The sequence below is a fragment of the Helicoverpa armigera genome, chromosome 28, assembly GCF_030705265.1.
Source record: "Helicoverpa armigera isolate CAAS_96S chromosome 28, ASM3070526v1, whole genome shotgun sequence".
Taxonomy (NCBI): Eukaryota; Metazoa; Arthropoda; class Insecta; order Lepidoptera; family Noctuidae; genus Helicoverpa; species Helicoverpa armigera.
In genome coordinates this window covers 6,167,871-6,187,357 of record NC_087147.1, presented here as the reverse complement: position 1 = coordinate 6,187,357, position 19,487 = coordinate 6,167,871, and the positions used below count along the sequence as shown (strand labels likewise).

Genomic DNA, 19,487 nt, shown 5'->3' with positions numbered 1-19,487 from the left:
CATATTATAAACGAGTATGAGTTTCGGAGTAAAAGTCTCCTTGCACGTGTATTTCTTTTTACAGACTGGCAACATTCAGCGAATGAAATATCGCAGGGTTTTTATGCTTCGTCACTGAGAGAGAAAGGACTAAAAAACAGTATTTTTCCGTCAAAGTCGACAGTGTCAAAGGTTCAGACTTGTTTATGAAGTATAGCAATTTTTATTTTTTGACATTTGTGTGTGTAACTTCATCAGCTTTTGTGTTGAAATATCTAGTTTTTTGACTTTATGCTTCGCTCGCTTAGTGGCGTTTTTTGGAGGGAAAGATGTCGCTTTGTTTTTATTCTTTAAATATCTTTTTCGTACTATTCGGTCCATGGCAATTTATTTTTTGATTCCTTTGTTTAAAAATAATGAAGTGTTTTTAAATTCTTACTATCGCTATTGGTATCGTTCATTATGGAATTAATTAACTGCCTCATCGAAAACATTAACAAACCAACCCTTACTAAGTACAATTTGTGTAAAAAAAATCCTTATCGGAATAACGAAAAAAAAAATAGGTCCTTTAGACCGCGACATAATTTTAAAAGGGTTAAAAGTTGAATTCGGTTTAACCCTCAATAAAACAACACTTCAATTGAACATTAATGTTTTAACCCTTAATTGCTACAAGTGTTGGGTTGATTCTACCAATGAAATCGTCATCAACCAACATATGGTATACCTATTGCTTCGCAAAACAAATGAACCACAATATCGAGATCTTAGCCACGCCGAAATAGACCTTATCTTTATACCGTTAGAGGTTATGTGAAGTGTCAATATAAGTTTGTAAACGTCACAATACATTGTGGTCCAAGTTTGAAGAGGGGTGTTGTATAAATTCAATTAATTAATGCAAATTATTTTGAACATTGATTGTTTGAAGGGCTTCTAATGAAAGTTTGACCATTGCTTTTTGTAATGTGTGTAGAAAATTATGCTGAAGTGTTTTAATTTTGTACATAACGTTTTTAATTTGAAACTTAATTAATTAGGTTGGTGTAAATGCCAGAATTATACCCGTTAATTAAGTAGCTGACCCTAAACGCTTTCTTCTCTGGAAAAGAAAAAACCACATTCATGCTCAAATAATAGCTAGCAATGAGCTAAGTAGGACGGTAAGTTAATTCTAGACGAAAAAAACGTGACCATTATTATTTACGTTAAATTTCTTTCTTCTCAAACTCGAATAATTTAACACTATTTTAAAAAATAATACCTACCTATCAAATCTTAAAAAAAAACAGATCATAGACAGAACATACCCTATATCATTTCACTCAACACAGCTATCTCATAATTTCACCCACATTTTCAAACATCACACATCATTCACTCACATAAAGGCTACCCCAGACTCGCTGCCGCCTATAAAATAAATACCCCCACCGAATGCGACATTTGGCACGCTCCTAATTGCTCAGTGTGTGCTCGCCTTTATTCCGCCCCTTTATACCCCTTTGTCTCTGATTGCTTAATGCCAGCATTTTTAATTACTGGCCCAGGCTTCACAATTATTATTGTCATTCAATTTTTAACTTTTTTTTAGTATTTTTTAAATGGTTCGGCTTTTGTTTTTATTGAATATGTATAGTGGGTGGGTTCTGATGTGTAAGGTGGGACTTGAATAAAGTCTTTGCAGTAGGAACTATTCAGTAAAAAAGCTAGAACATTTTAATTCATTTTTCTAATCAGACTGGTCTAGAGATTAGAATCTTCAAAAATACATACTTTCCTTTACTTTGTATAATTCATACCTACCTTCTAGGAGTCTTCCCGGCTGCCCACGAATGATTCTATCTGTTGGTGAAAACCACATCAAAAACCGTGTTCGTTTTCAGTATGATTTATTGCAATCGTGTTTACAAGATATACATGATCCTGCTAGATAAGTTCATATTTTAACACCTTTTGGTTACTATTTCCATACAAATTGCATATTACTGGGTTGAGAAGGTCAGATAGGGCAATCGCTCCTTGTAAAGCACTGGTACTCAGCTACATCCGGTTAGACTGGAAGCCGACCCCTGCATAGTTGGGAAAAAAGGCTCGGAGGATGATGACTTCCATTCAGATTACAAACCTTGCCGTTGAAGATTCCACTTCTATATTCTACCAAATTTTTTTTATCCAACCTATCGTTTAAAAGCTATGCCTATAATCTATTACCAAGAAATGACCCAACCCAGTCACCTCGGTTCGTTAGAATTTCCTGAACAATTAATTCGTTGCTATTCGATTCCTGTGCAATACAAATGTTTGCAGTACGATACAAATGTTTGTTTGTGTGGGTGAGTTGTGTGTGTATTGGTGTTTGTGAGTGGACATATGGTATGTAGAAAGTAAGTAGGGGTTTTTATCATGGTAATAGTTGACACCTAGTACTGTAGTTTGGATGTATTGCTAATGTTCTTGATTAATTTTAAAGTTTTTTGAAAGTTTAATTGTACTTATTACCTAACTGTGGCTCGGGATTCAACTCAATCGTATGCGAGAACGCAACTTAGTTAAAAAAATATCCTTTAATTTTCTAGGGTTAAAGATTTTTGTTATCACATATAGGTACTTGAATTTAGTGGTTATTTAACAATTTTTCAACATAATTAATACCAACTGGAAACGTAGTTAATATCTCATTAATTACTTTTCCATCTTAAACCTTATAAACCTTTGTATTTTTTATCATCCCTCTGTTGGTGCAACGTGGAGAGTGTTAGACTCTTACTGACTAAAACCCACTAGCTCCTTCATAAACCCTTTATGTACCTTACTTAACAATGCACAGACGTCAGTAATCAATTTACCAAAGCAAATAATAATAAATAAACGGCATGTCTTATGTGTGATCGTCCAATTATTTGGGACTAACGTCTGCTTCGGGCGGGCGCGCCACAGTATATAAATTACATGACGTAGGTCATGTGACGATGGTGTTTGCTATGAGATTTACGCGATTTGTAGTTTATGATATTTTGACACATAAAAGTGATGGGTTTTTGGTAAAAAAATGATGTAGAACTTGAGATTTTTGGGGTATGTGACATTTTGATTGATAAAAGTGATGGGTTTTTAGTAAAAAAATGACTTGATTTTTGATAAGAATCAAAAAAGTTTTCGGTAGGCTACTGTCTTGCATACACCTAGCTTTTTTAACTAAGGATCTATTTCTCTTATCAGCAACCCCATTAGACTGAGTTGGTCTGATGCCTAATTCCTTTTGAAGCGAGATAAGCTTCGAACTCGGAATTAGAATACCGCTGTTGTAATCATTTTGAAATAGAACTTCATAGAAATATAGAGGTAGACTTAGGTGTCACTTCAAAATGCATTTAGAAAGAAAAGGATGAATTAATAAAAGAAAAATAAAGAATATGGATCTGAACACAATCTTCAGATACAGAAAGGTAGTTTCAAAAAATCTGATAACTATTCAATGAAACTTGAAATAGCAAAATATATATATTATAAGAATAACGTTAAAGTTACGTACCTATGTTTATTCAAAAATTTCTGTAGATACAGCAAAAATACAATCAGAATATGAAATTCCGACACCAAAAATTGGGTCACAGAACTGACCTACATGCAACTACCAAACAAACAACCTTTTGTTTACATTACTATTATACATTCACAAAAATGATTTACATTTACTGCCACGGAATAAAATATACCGCCCGCTTCCGCTTATAAATTACGCCACGAGCAAATGCAGTCAAAATGCGTTCGTTATGGGCAGTTTTGGAGAAATGCCAGCAAATACGACCAGTGGATAGGCACGAAATATATATGATTTGTTAATATCATAACTTAGAGAGGAAATGAAAAATCTTATGTCGTGAACTTTTGATCCGGATTTTTGCTAAAGCTATGGATATGTATTGCGCATGTTTCGTGCGTATGCAGTGATTTATATTGATAACACTCTGGGTTGTCGTAAATTCTAATGTGTTTGACGTGTTATGTCGTAACTAGAATCTATGTACCTATAGTTGTAGATAGAATTACGTACAAATGTGCATTAACACCACAGTGAATTTCTCCTTAAAACTCCCTTTTAGGAAGTCGGTTTAAAATAAGCCTAATAAGTCTCAAGTATTTCTTTTATCTGATAAGAAAGATAGATTTCAACTTGCCCCTCTGTTTTCTCTCTATAGATTTCGAATTCGTCTTTGATTCCTATCTGATTATTAGTTCAGTTCCATGATATTAGTATCATACTTACATACTTAGCACTTTATATACTTATATAAAAAAAACAGCCTACCACGCCTAGTATATCGTTAAAATTCCTTCAATACGGAACAATATACCCTTCTTTTCTAGAACCAAAGGTTACCCAATTTGTAAGTGATTACCAACGCGTTGGAATTCGAAGGAATTTTCTCAGTTCTACCCCTGTCCAGAGATTAAACTCTAGCGGTCGGCCGAGTCTATCGAATATATTCGATAATGGCTGTTGAATGAACAGGAAAATAAAACTTTTATCGATACTTAGAGAGTACTCTAGTGTTCTGTGTGAAGATAATGCTTGGAACTAATATTTCTTTTGTTTTTGGTGGTTTTCAGTCGAATAATCTTTTTGTGGTTTAAATATAAATTTACACTATTCCTATCAAGGATATGGAGGATATGGGGTTGCCAAAGCAACTGGGTGAGTTCAGATAGACTGTTGATCAATGTAAAGCACTGGTACTCAGCTGCATCTGGTCATACTGGAAGCCGACCCCAGCATAGTTGGGAGAAGGCTGGAGAGATTAATATGATGATATAAGTTTTAATAAATACTTACCCTCTTGAACTAAAAATCTGACTTTTAAACAGCGCGCAATCCATGGATTTTATATAGTTTTTACCCGACTGCCCAGAAGAATGCATAGAAATACTATGAAAAATCTAGAGTTTTTTTTTAGAGTGTGTGTATATGCTACAGCATATTGTAAGCTTTATATTTTATATTTTATCTGTGTCAAACTTTCGATAGCATACTGAAGTGAATATGCCTTGAAATATGGATTCAGCGTTCAACAGAATAAGTTTATTTATTTCGTTTGACATCACTTACTTAAATTTTTAAGCAAGTATCATATGAATGTCGTTTTCAGTTGAATTTCAAGAGACATTTCCTGAAACTCACTTAAAAATAATTAAGTACATATTTTGTAAAATACGTAATGTGTATTTCAGAGGAAGAAATTAATTCAGTTTTATTTATACCTACTTTGTAAATTACGAATCAGAATATTCATTTGACAATGAGGACATTTTCGAGTTTCAAACTTGAATATTTACAAGAATCAAAGAAATGGCTTATTAACTCCAATTAGCGTTTTCGAATTACTAATTAACAGAGAGCCATTGCACAAACGACTTCGAAAACTTCAAGAAAGTCGAAAAATTTGACGTCGAAATGTTAAATCTAATTAAAAGTTTATTAGAAAATAAGTTCCGTCAAACATTCTGTCATTGAATAAATAATTTGATGACATCTTCAAACGGTAGGAATGGGTAATGGCCGGTTTTGTTCTTTGGAGAATTAATTGGAGAAATATTCTCTGTTTTGTGAAGAAGAATTTGTTATTAATTGTGTTTGTGTGTGTTTGTTATCTGCAGTTAATATCTGTTCTGTTTATAGTAGTATATACTGTTGAACCTACACATATTATAACTAGATACATTGAATATAATATAAATTATTTTATTTACGCGTGTACATTTTGGTTATACTGCCGCAAAGCTCATAATAATATATCATTCTAAACAAAATTCGAATAAAGCAGTTATTTTTAACCTAATACTCTAACTGTTTATCATTCGATTGCAACTTAATTTTATAACCGTCACCATTAACACAAAACCCATAAAAATAATATTAAAATTATAAAATAAAATACCCATAAAATTAATGGAAAAAAATAAAATTTAATTTATTACAGCTGCATTGTCAAGACCGTTACTCAAAATGCGCGGTGCATACGTCATTTTGAAATGACAGTCATTTTTGTCGACAATGACGTAAAGTTAAATCATTAATGGTGATTAATTTTACTGACGGTAAAATGACGGGATTGACGATTAATTTATGGATGAAAATTTTGTCTGTGGTGGACGGTTTTGGGTTTATTTCTGCTGATGTTTTTTGGGAATTTTATTTTAATGGCACGTGAATACGCGAGTTAATGTCAACCATTTTCTTTGTTTGATTTTTGGATTTGGAATAGTTTAATTTTATTTTGGCTACTTGTAGTTATTTTATTCATGGTTATACTGCATTATTTAAAAAAAAATCCTTTTATCCTTTAGAAATAGACAACATAGGCACTGTTTCAATCCGTATTGCAATTTCCAAAAAGACGTAAACATTAATTCAATAAAATAATTCCTTAAAACTATTCTACAATCAACGGAAACCACCACACCGAAAGCTAAGCTAGCTAAAACAATTTTTATAGCAGCCAGCGTCCCCATTAATCTCTATTACGAACTTACCCCACAAGACTAAACGAGCATGGCCGAACGTATAAGTCAAAAAAATCAATAGTCTAAACTGAGCCAAGTTTTAGGGTACAGTAAAACTAAGAATTAAACAATCCGAGTTGGTATTCTGCCAACTATCTTTGTTTCATTGATGCATATCTCGCGAGTTTTTGGCAGCGAAGCTGTGGCAATGGGCTCCTTGACTAGTTCTGATTTTCTTGATAAAAAATTACAATATGGCGGTGGCTGTTTTTTGAGGTAAAGGTTTCTGATTGGCCAGTTTATGTAGTTTTTTGAATTTTGATTTGTTTGAAGTTTGAATATTAGTTTTTTTTTTTTGCTATAGTTGGGTTTTGGGGAGATTTCATATTGGCGGCTTTCTTTAAACTTGGATATTGGTATTTTTAATATGTAGATATCATTATCTACTTACTTAGCGTATTCTAACTATACAGTAATGTCTAGGAAAGTTTAAAGTTACTAAAATTACACAGTTTCTAGTTTATGCCTTCATTATTCAGCTTTAAAAATATCATGACATCAAATCCAAAAAAAAACGTCTAACTCCAAACTATCCTCATTAAATCCACCCAGCTTTTATAACTTCATAAAAACAAAGTCGAAACCATTTTAATATTAAAAATACCCATTGCAAACTCTATTAAGTTTGTCGTTTTCAAGTTTTGAACAAAGCACGAAATATCGGTCCAATCTCAAATGTTGGCACTTATACAGGGGTTCTATCAATACAGATTTTTATCTGTGAACTTCCTGTATAGTTTTGGAGAACGTATTTTGTAGTTGCGTATGTATGCATGGGAATTTCTTCGTGTTTTTGTAAGAAGGGGAATTGAGAAAAGGTATTTACTTAAATAGGTTTTTTCTTTTTTTTTTTTGTTGCTGTGGTTTTTGTTTTTAGATAGGTATTAATAAGTGAACTTTAAGTTTGTTTTTTGGTTGGTATTTGGTTGGTCATTTTTAGTTAAACATGAGTGAAACTATCTGTCGTTAATAATTTATAAGATAGACATTCAAAAATCTGTCAAATAATTAGGTTTCTTAAACTATAACCATCTTTAAGTTTTCACATATAGAATGACACCAAACCAACACCGATAGAAGTCCCACCACCCCAAAAAACACAAACTTGAAAAATATTCGTTCAAACGAAAAAAAAATCTCGACGAAAATTTTCGGTATTTTTTTTCCATTTTCGTCCTTTGTTCCACGGGCGTACGCATTTGAAAGTATGAAAGTTCAGTTGCCTTTGAGTCGTGTATGTCAATATATGACTGTTGTTTATCAAAAGCCTCGGGCTATGTTTTCTGTCCCAAATTTTGATAGAGGATTCCTGTTTTATTAAAAAGGAAAGAGAAGTGGCGATTTTTTTAACGTTCGCCAATTGGCTTTCTGTTTTCTGTTTATTTAACAAAGGTTACCTTTTTTGGGAATCGCTGTGGCTGGTTTGAATATTTATTGGAAACACTTTTTTTGGATTCAATATTTTTATTTTTTTAATAATTTTTTTTCGGTTGCTACTCGCCCTTTGTGATTGTGTGATGAAATACTTCACAAAAATTCGTCATTAGATCTCTAAAGTATGCTAAAATTCTCATTTTTCATAATAACGTAAATACACAGAATATAAACAGTTTTAGCTTGTATTCCAAAATCTCAAAGGACAGTATTCATTAACTAATGAAGAGTAATTTTGCTTTTCTTGTAACACCAGTTAAAATATTTGCAAACCAGTATAATTATACTATGAAATAACATAATACCATCGTGTTTCGTCTACTGAAATTCCTATTGATAACGAAATTCGTCAAAATTTCCCGGTATTCGTAAAATTTGTTACGGATTTTCACCGAATTCGTTGAAGTGAATATTGCACTTCCAAGAGATGTATCAATGAATTTCGTCAAAAAATATTGTTTTATATGATTTGTTACAATTAATAACCTATGTATCAATTTCATTACGTCTATGTTATACTAGATGTTACTCATAGTTTCACCCGCAGCCGAAGACAAGTACCTACATAGTATCCGTATACCTATTTATAAAGCATAAAATATGGTATAGCTTACGGAATAAAAAAATATAGCAGTTTTTTTTGGGAAAAATGTCCTCAAAACAGTCCAATTTAGCAAATAACTTAATCTGTTTATGTTATCGCTGAGGATATACATATATGGTTGACAATTTTACACTTATTATAATTATTTGGCCTGTACTTACCTAGTGTAGAAATCGAAACGGGAAATAGACTGTTGTAAAATGATCAAAGCTTAAAAAATAGTGTTTATTTATAAAAGAAAGTATGAGTTAACAGTCTTATTTCACTAAAATATACTGTAGCAGTTTTACCCGAAATAATTCATGAAAACCAACCTTCCTAAAGCTCAAAATGTTCTAATAAAGCACTGGTACAAATCCGTGGTACAATCAAGAACACAATAGTTCTTCAAATAGTGGCGGTACAGTAAATACCGCTTCAAATGAGGTACGAAAGTGTGGGTCAGGCCTTATTGTCCTTGTTTAGCTGCCGGTCTTTAGGTACGAATGGTTTTTTTTTTTTTGGTTTATTGTAGTTACTGGTTTTTTTTGTTGTAATGCTTGTTTTTTGGTATTATGTGAGATTGCTACTTAAATGCTCTTAAGAGATCTATTTCCCGCAGCTGTATAGAAAGTAACTTATGTCCTTTTCATTCAGGCTTTAGACTATTTGTAAACCAAAAATTCTAATCGGTTTAATAGTTTCAACGCGAAAGCCGAATAGATAGACAGTTACTTTCGCATTTATACCTAATATTAGCAAGGATATAATACAATAGAATATACGTATTTGTACAGTATTTTTGATATTTCGAAGATTGTAAAACCATTACATTATAAAATAAAATAGCTGTATTTACTTAAAATTTTACAAACTACATCCTTATCAAATTCCTTTCATTTTCATATACATTTTATCTCTGCCACGACATGCATATACCATGCTACACCGATAAAATCTTGACTCAAAGGACGAAAGATTTCGGTTCCTCCTCTACTCTTGATCACGTCGGTCTTGAAAAGAACTACAGGGCTGGGTTTTAATTAGGCCCGTCTTATCTACTTTCGCCAGGCGTCTAGAGGGGAAAGGAAGTTGAAAAAGTCAATAATTACCTTTTCCCACGGTCAGAAGTGGCTTTTAGTAGTAGGGTGGGGCTTTAGTGGGAGTGGAGAGCGGGTAAATTAAAGGCGGTTTTTTTTTTTGGGAGTTTGTTGCGTTTTTTTAAATATCTGTAACTTAATTTTTCACTTTAATATCATCTGATTCAGCAATTGTTTAAAAGTAATAATTCATTTAAAAAATAAGGCATACCTATGTTTTGTTTTGTGCTTTACAATCTGCAATGCCACTATAAATCATTCGATATTTTTCCACCTTATTATAAAACGTGGTTTTAAAAAAGTACAAGCTTTTTGTACCATCGTCCCGAACAAAATTAGACATAATATATCATAACAAAATTAGACATATTGGACTAAACCTATTACAAAAGCGGCTACTTCTTAAATCAACGTTTTATAAGGTGGCTAAAGCTCTTATCAGTCGCATTAAAATTCCGTCTTCGTTTATCCAAATGAACCAACAACTCATACAAAAATCAACAGATTCCATTTTACCAAAATACTAAAATCGCTACCGCTACCGCTTATGCCTGTAACCCCACCCCAATCTTACAAGAAGCACTTCTAATTGCATTATTAACCTGGCACATTGCGATCGACGGAACCCTTTTGTTTTTTTCGTCTTTTCCAAGGTTCCCGGAACAGCTACTGAATTGGATTACCTACGGGAATATTTAAATATATTTTGAGGGAACTGGGTTTTTGGATTTTTGTTTTCTCGTTTGTTTTTTAAAGAAAGAGGTCACGTCAACTTAGTTTACCGCTCTGACGGTGCGTGTGAGAGGTCGTCGCTTAAGTATAATAAATAAATAAAATATAAAAAGTAAATAAATAAGTAACAGCTGCAATGGATTTTAAGGTTAAGCAGCGCTTGGTGCAGTCGATCTGTAAATGGGTTACCATCTTGTCATACCGAGTTCCTTCTTATTTCGAAAAGTCAGTTCGGAAAAGGCTAGGAAGATGATGATCTAACGTAGCATGGCGTAGTGACTGCCATCTATTAGCTGCCGAGGACTTTAGTGGCTAATTTTACAACGTCAAACTGTCAGTTGCACAAAGCTCCATTAAAGTTAAAGCTTCTTTAAATCTATTGCTGACTCTTTCTTTGTCAACAAGATAAAAAGTGTCAGCAATAGATTTAATGAAGCTTTAACGGTTAGTCAGATAATTTTATCATTCGATCAGATATGTCATTCCTCAAAGGTGTTTGTTATGTCTCGGGAAGTTAATTAGGGAGTATTTCGTCGACATACATATCATTAACCATTCATTGAGTTTCGGTCTGAAAATTAAATCAATTAGATTCATTTGTGTTTCGCCACCTTTTAATTGATAGCTAATGTTAATACACAAGATTTTATTTCACGATTTAAATGGATAGGTATGATGTTATAAATATCTTCTTATACTAATGCAATAAACAATTTGATTATTTGTACCCTAAATGCTCCGATACTGTTGAATCCGATTTGAAAAATTATTTCACTGTTCCAAAAGTATTATATTCCTAACTAACATAGCTTATATCTTATCCAATCACATAGGACATGGGTCAAACCGCGGGAAAGCAGTTAGTTTTAGATAAAGATGATGATTGATTCAAACAAAATTCGGTAGTAAGTGTAGTAAAAGTCACGAAGCTCAACTAGTTAATATCAATAGTAAAACAGTATATTAACTACATACCTCCTTAATACATTACCCACTTATCTATTTACTATTCTCTTTCCGTCTTAACATTTACCAAACTCGCAAACTCTATATTCGTTAGACCCTTTTACTTTCTTTCTTTCTTTCTTCAAACTTAGCGAGATGTTCAGAATAAGTGATGGAAAAGAAAGTCAGTTACGAGATCTTTATACCTAATTAGTGAACTGATGATTTTATTATTAACTTTTGGACGAAACTTGAATGTCCGATTGAGACTTTTTACTTTTTGAGTTCCTCTCGACTTTTGCGAGTATTTGTACCACAGATGGTACAGTTGAATTTTAGTGTAAAATGTAGGTAATTACTATTCGGATGTATTTAAAGTGTCACACCTGTGTTCTTTAGTGTAGCGTTAAACGTTACTCGAAATTAAAAACAGGTGGTAATTAACTTATTAATGCTGATATTTTAACTTCCATTTTGCTGTGTTCCACATAACTTTGAAAATTGTGACGTTAGGCTTTTGACATCTCAGAAGTTCTGTTGTTCTATCAGAACTCGAAAAAGAAGCTATGAGCTTGACGCTGCGGGTTGTTCGAAAGAGATACCGCGGCCCTGGTACATAAAAGGCCCATGACGGAACACGACGGTTTTTAGTCAGTAAGAGTCTGACACTCCCTCTCCGCTGCTAACCCACAGCGGAAGGGGTCATTTGATGATTTTTGACGTCGTTAACAAAAAAAAAAAAAGCTATGAGCTTGACCTACATGTATGTAAATTAGTACGCAACTATCCCACGATTGGTTGAACCGATTTTCTTACGGTTTTCAGCATAGTATTTGTCAGACTTAGGCAAGACAAAGGCAAAGTTTATAGGCAGTTTTTTTGGCTACTGGGAAGTCAATAATAGGCAACTTTGGATAAGCAAAGCTTGTCGAAATTATCTCTTAGAAGTAATTTTCAGTTAAATGGCTAACTTCAGAAATACAAAGTTATATGTTATACTTTCGTTACTGTTATAGTTTTCGTTATCAATTCACGAACGAAATACCCACTAGCTACTATTCCTTCACACAAACCTTCATATTACTAACACACTTTTATCCCCACGCACACATCTGCATTTCCCTGTAAAAGGGCTCGTATATTACGAATAATATCCCCCACTATAATCGTATCCATATTTTATTGTTAGAATCTTCCCGCCCCGTTGCCATGGCAACGGAAGCCATAATGCTGTACAAGAAATTCTCCATTCATGGTATTGATGGAATGTATTGTGAGAAATGTGTTAGACTTATGGGGTATATTGTTGTTTCCGTTTTCTATCTGTTTTTGGGGTAAAGGGACTAATGTTTTGTGGGGTCAATAGGTCATTTTTTAACTTATGTATCTTCAGCCTTACTTATAAAAATCTCTAATCATCTTCTAAGCATCATTTTAACTAATCACTACTTAAAGTGATTAAATGTTAGTTAAGACATGCTTAAGCAACGTCTATAAGCAAGGTTGTTTGTCATAAGCCGTTGGTAAAAAAATAATGTTTTTTTTTTTCTTGGATTGTTTGTGCTACCTCAATCTCCAAAATTGTTGAACCGATATGGAAAATTCACTGTCGAGAATAAAAGCTTTCCCCAGGTGACTTAGGATATATTTTTATCGTGAGACGCGGGTGAAACGGTGAGAAACAGCTAGTCAAGCTACCCGTTAAAACCCTCAAATGAGAATCAAATAGACTCGCAACATGATCTAAAGGTTACAAAACACTAGACTCACACCTAAAGGTGACAACAGACAACAACACTTCAAAATTTTCACCCACCCAAACATTTACACCAGTGTATCTATTAAACTTATTTTTTCTGGCAACACAAAACCAATACAAAGTGCCACGCAGACCGCAACAAAGGCCGGGCTCCCACCTTTGTGTTGAACGTCGCTTGTCTGACAGCAATATCCGGTTTCTGACCGCAAGCTATAAGTGTGGGGCGGGCTTTATGTTTCGAGTGTTGGATTGGCGGGAGAAGTTTACATGTCTTTGGTATGATATTTTTTTGGTTGAAGATTTGAGAGGTGGTAATGGTTTGAATTTGATATGATTTTATTGCAATTGTACCAAAATTGTAAAAAAAATGACTCAATTAATAATGCTATCGAATATGTAATACCTACTTCGACTGTACGGATACTCTTTATAATATCTAAAGATAAGATTTTTTATGAAACAAAAGGTATCTTCTATGAGTAAACCTATGTAAGTTTTTTATGTACATTATGGTTCATTTGTTCAACAAACTAATTAGTTATTTTGCCCTTTATAATTTCAAAAGTATATGCTTAGCTAAGCCCCACTAAGCAACAAAACAACACTACTCTAAATTCAAAATTGATATTTAATATTACTTTAGGAAACTTATTCAAAGCTTTAAAAACCCGCTTCAGCGTTTAACTTAAACAGCAAACCATCTTCTTGTTTATAAATGTTTGTGGCAGCTACCTCTAAGAGTTTCGTTACAATTACATTATAATATTTAACTTCGCATACAACTTGAATTAAACATAGTCTGTGAAAGTCATGAAAAGGTAGAGTAGAGATAAACATTTGTTGATTTACAGGCTGTTTCTCGCGGTTTTCTTATCGTATAAAAGAACCAATTTTTGAAAAAAAATGTTTTTTTTTTAATGTCGTGAAAATCTTAATAACATGACAGTATTTCTGTTGCAATCAAAACACAAAACGTTTATCCAAAATAGGCTGAAAATCAACATCTTTCGAACGTAAGAACAGTTGACAAGACTATATATTTCTTTAATTTTAACATGTAATCATTTGAGTTATTACTTAACCGCCGTCAATATAAGTAAAAAAGGAATAATAAATATTTCATTTCACCTGACTTTATCACCATTTTTTGTAGGCATTATAAAATTAATTCAAAAAGCATAAATTATTATTAATCATCACCATTTTCTGGCCGAGTATTACATTCGAACATAATAAATTAAAATATAATCCTTAGGGATGTTCAGTAAGTCATTTATTTTTTACGAAAAAAAAATTGCTACTGATTTGGGGATGAAAAAAGGGATCTGACTTTTTGTCAATTTCCGGATATATATTTTTCGCTTTATCTTATTAAGCCAGGACTTTTTGAAATTGGTGGTGAATGAAAAAGTCACTTTCCGGGAAATATCGGCAATATTTTTTGGCCTGGATAATGTTATGAAGAATGTATAATTAAGTATTCATATGTATTATAGGTACTTGAAAACCTGTATTTTTCACTGTATTCCTAACACATGTTGACTGTAAGCCGACCCCAACATACGTTGGGAAAAGGCTCGGAGGACGGAGGACAGAGGAGCCTGCAAAGGCCTATTTGAAATAAAAACATTTGACTTTGACTCTGACTTTGATTAAGATATGTGTAACATACCTCTTGAATACACCATGTACCCAATCCTTCCTGAAAATACAATTATCATGTTATTTAAAATCAATTTTTCTTTCTTTTCAGCACCTCCAAAAGCAGTGGAGATCACGAACCACCCCTCAAACTCCAAATTAGAGGTGAAGGAGGGAGAGGATGTATCCCTCGAGTGTCTGGTGAAGAATGCCAAACCAGCAGCCAGGATCGTCTGGTTCCGAGGGAACGTTGAACTCAAGGGAGATAAAGGTAGGTTGGAACAGTGGTGTGGTTGATACATTGTAGATTGTTGGGATGCTATGTCTTTATATTTCAAGTAATCATCATCAACCTTTTTATCGTCCCACTGCTGGGCTGCGGCCTCCTCTCACACGGAGAAGGATTGAGCGTTATTCACCACGCTTGTTCAATGCGGGTTGGTGATTTTAGACTTTAATGAGCTATTGGAGTCCAAGCTATGCTTAGTTATATGTAAAGTAAATAAATAAATAAATTCATGTTACCTTAGAAACCAATTTCAAATTCTTGGTAACAGCTAAAATAGAAACAATTTTACCATCTCAAATAAAACGAAGACAGCAAAGCAACTTTTTATTTTCTTTTTAAAAATTCTTCTCTGCATTCCAATATTTCGAAGTTCCGAAAACTCGATAAAATACCGGGATACCTGCATAGAATCGCAACTCTATCGCTAGGGACTGACCACTTTCCGACTAGAGGTGTCGATATGCCGACAGCACACCTCTAGCTTTGCTTTTGGGAATACTATTACGTTACAACATGCTACTTCAGTAGTTAGATAGGTAACTAAGTTTAGTTACCAAGGAAGTCTTGCCTACAATATGGGGTTTCACAAAATTCACTGCACTTACGACATACATACATAGTATTTTGATATTCTGTTAGTTAAGAAAGTATAGTTATCGGCACGAATCTTGACCTACATCTGTGCAGAAGTGATTTATTAGCAAAGAACCAATCCCGAGTGACGGCTATGACGCGATGCACTGCGGGCCAATCACCGCTTTAGCTCGCCCCCGCGCCTCACTTCATACCACAAAAGGGCCCCAATAAATTACTTCTACGCAGGTGAAGGTCAGAGCTCAAGATGCGTGCCGATAACTATACTAGACAGCAAACATTTTAGTAACCTTAGTTTACCTACATTAGTAACATACCTAGTTTAAATAAATACTGAAAAACTGTAAATCAACTGAACACACAAGCTTACCCACAACCTTTATTGGTACAGATAAAAACAAAAATACTTAGCTAGTACTCTCTCGATAGCGGTTTTAGACGACCTTTTTTCAAACAACTCTAGAGGTATAAAAATATTGACACTAAAAGTCTTTTGACGTCCACAGTGAACGTGCAAAACAAATATGGAAATAATCTATCTTTCACTTCGAACAGATCTCGCAAAGGGAAAAATAAATATCGGGACTTAATCCAATCCGTCAGTGGGGATTAAAAAAAGAACTATATTGCTTTACGAGCCATCAGTTTTTATTTTATTTCAATTAATATGTGATCATGCATACATAGGTGTTTTTTGGAAAGCACGTTAAATTGGGTGGCTACACGCGAATTGAAAGTCTGGCGACCAGTCTTACCAAGGGATATTGGGTTGCCCGGGTAACTGGGTTGAGGAGGTCAGATAGGCAGTCGCTCCATGTAAAACACTGGTACTCAGCTGCTTCTGGTTAAGACTTGGGAGCCCAACGTAGTTTAGGAAATGCTAGGCAGATGATAAATGTATACTCAGGTGTGTGTATATTTTTATGGCTTGTGTTTAAACACCACCCAAAAAAGTACCTATTTTACTACCAAAAAAATTCTAAACGGTTACCAAAATGGATAAATGGTCACCAAATAACGTTTCCAAAAATATTATTCAATAAAACCATTTTTTCGTATAATTGACTACTAAAAAAATATATGGACGGCTTTAAAATACACTTTAGACCAAATATTGTATATTGTCACTACTTAGATGTTACCAATTATGTAATACCATGACTCCTAATTTGGCCATTTTTGTTAGACTAAAAAAGCTAACGATCGCTAGAATATTTCCCAAATACCAATTAATATACTGGGGTTCCCAAACGTACGTCGCTTATTTATTGTTATATGAATTTGTGTGTAACTCAGTACGTTTAAAAAGTAAGCACGCAACATGCAGCAAGCATGGCTTCTGTCACGGCTCCGGCGCTGCGTGGCTCCGGCGGTCCCATGCGAGCTTATCGTCGCAGATGGTTTTCACGCTCACCACCGCGGCTTCGGCTTGCCTCGCCCCTCCGCGCCTACGCGGTTTTGAGTTGCACTCTAGGGGTAGGGCAGACAAGACTACGTGGAGTCGGTTTTGCAGCGATTCGTTTTCGTCACTAACTTTGATTTTTGGTAGTAATATTAATCTTTTAGTTGGATAGAATTTGGTGACCATTAATCCATTTTGGAAACCAAAAATAATATTTGTGCGAGATTTGCGATTTTTCTGATGTTATTTTATTTTTTTTGGATCATAATATTATATACTTTAGTGCCCTTTTATTAAAGTCAATTTATTTTTTTTGGAGTTGTTTATTTTATTTGGTGCCTCAGCTTAGATTCTTAAAAATATTTTTGGTGATCGCCTAAATTATACCCTATTTTTATAGCTACATCTAGTTTCCTAAGAAATGTCGGTACTTAAAGTTACCGGCCCGAATAATGGCCTCCAATTTTTTCTACTTGTTTGTTTGCCAAAAGTTTTATGGTTGAAAGGTACAGAGATTTTCAATTAGCGACTATAGCCTTAGCAAGTTACTTTAGTGACCTTTAGTGTTCTATTTATATATGGCTTTTTCTGTGAGTTACGACTATACATGGTCGTGTCTAAGACGATTTCCGACACCAAACATTCGTATCAAAATACCAGTAAATTGAGAAAACAGAACCAAAAGGACCAAAATATATAATGCTAAAAATAAATCCTGAAATCCGTTTTGGTTCAATTTTCTCCACATTCGCTCAAAACTACCCTCAAACATCACTAATTTAATATTAGTATATTTAATTAGGCACGCTACTCGATAATTGGGTGGCCCAACACTAATTGGCTCATCGCTACGTCTGTACGGTCATTAATTAAACAAGTTTTCGATTTCAATTAGTAAACAATTGCACTGTGCTATTAACGAGCTTCGATGGCTAGTGATGTGGTCCATATCGATAGTTTTGTCTCCGTTTTATGATGAAATTGTAGCTGTGTTAATTAGGCTGTTTATCGATCTTTGTTGATTTAGTCTAGAATGATGAGATTTTATGAAGCTTTTCAGTTGATTGCGTATTCTTTTAACATTCTTATAAAAATGTGTTTGAATATTAAAAATGATTACTTTGTTTACCAAGTAAACAGGAAAACATACAAAAAAATACCAATAATAATACCACTCAGACTCACTGACACGAAACAATTATTTTAAAGAAGATTGACACACAGCGATCCATTTTCTTCTACAAAAACGAAATCAGCCCACCATACAGCAATCTTGCTCAAATTTTTCGCATATTAAACAAAATAAAATGAACTGACGTGAAGCCTAAGTTCGGTGACAAATATTAATGAAAAAAAGTCGATATCGATAGCCGTCACTACACGACTGCGAGTTTCGCTGCATAAAATATTAGATGTCGATATTTGTTAGCTGCATCACTAGATATTTGGTTTTGTGGAGTAACTGGATATGTCAACGGCTAATTCCGTTGACATATCCAGTGTTCAGGCGTGAGTAGTGCAGAAATTAATCAAGGTATTTTGAACAATTAGAGAATAATAATAATATTTTTTTGCCTTCGCCTTGTAGTGTATTATTTTCCTTCAGTTTAAAAGTGGTTTCCGCTTGATCCTTAAAAAAAATACGCGTATTTCGGTGATTTAATAATTCTTGATATTTTTTTGAACCTGTGTCATTTTTCGTTTCCGCAGTTTATTTAGTCGTTTTTGTTCATAGTTCAGAAAGTATTATTTTCCATTTTAATTGGTTGAAATTCAGCTAATTTGCGTGACACAGTTCCCACTCGGTTTCAAATTCACAGGAAAATGATAGTTAGGTGCCGTATGTTGCAACCTAGTTCAGGTCTGTTACTAAACTAGTTATTTCCCACTGTTTTAACTGCTTCCAGGAGAACTTTTACATCCTACATAGTGTAGGATATACACATTTATTTTCTTAAGCCATATTAAAAAAGATATACACTCAATAGATATTTATTTACTTTTTTATGTAAGGCTAACTGTAACTATTCAGGATTAGGAATTACATAAGAGCCTGTGTAAATAAGTCTATTACAGGTATGCACATCAATCACAGTGAGACAAATATTTATAGATATACCTTAACAGTATCTACAGTTTTTTTTATTTTTAATTTACACATCTAGTAGGTCCTTAAGCACTGCATTAGAACATCTTAGTACATTCTTCAAAACATCTCGAAAAATCTCGAGAAAAATTAAAAAATTATCTTGTCACATCCAGCAACACTATAATTCGGGTAGCTTCGGTAGCTTCGCGCTCAATAACCGCATGTGACATTGACGTGACCCTAGAACGTTCCATATTACGAAGTATTTGGGAAAACGGGGAAAAAATTTGAATTTCCTTCCAGCATCCGTTTATCTGACGTTGGGGATCGTTGAAGTTTTTAATTTGATTCCCTATTTGCTTTTTGAAGTTTC

The 19,487-nt window shown here is 33.8% G+C and overlaps 1 protein-coding gene across 1 annotated transcript in view; it reads left to right on the top strand.

The window, feature by feature from the left end:
• The window catches only part of LOC110371420 (nephrin), a 251,131-nt gene that overhangs the window by 133,383 nt on the left and 98,261 nt on the right, over positions 1 to 19,487 (top strand). Inside the window, exon 5 of the mRNA XM_064042317.1 lies at positions 14,853 to 15,011. Coding sequence (XP_063898387.1) covers positions 14,853 to 15,011 — 159 coding nt within the window. The remainder of the gene's footprint in view (positions 1 to 14,852; positions 15,012 to 19,487) is intronic.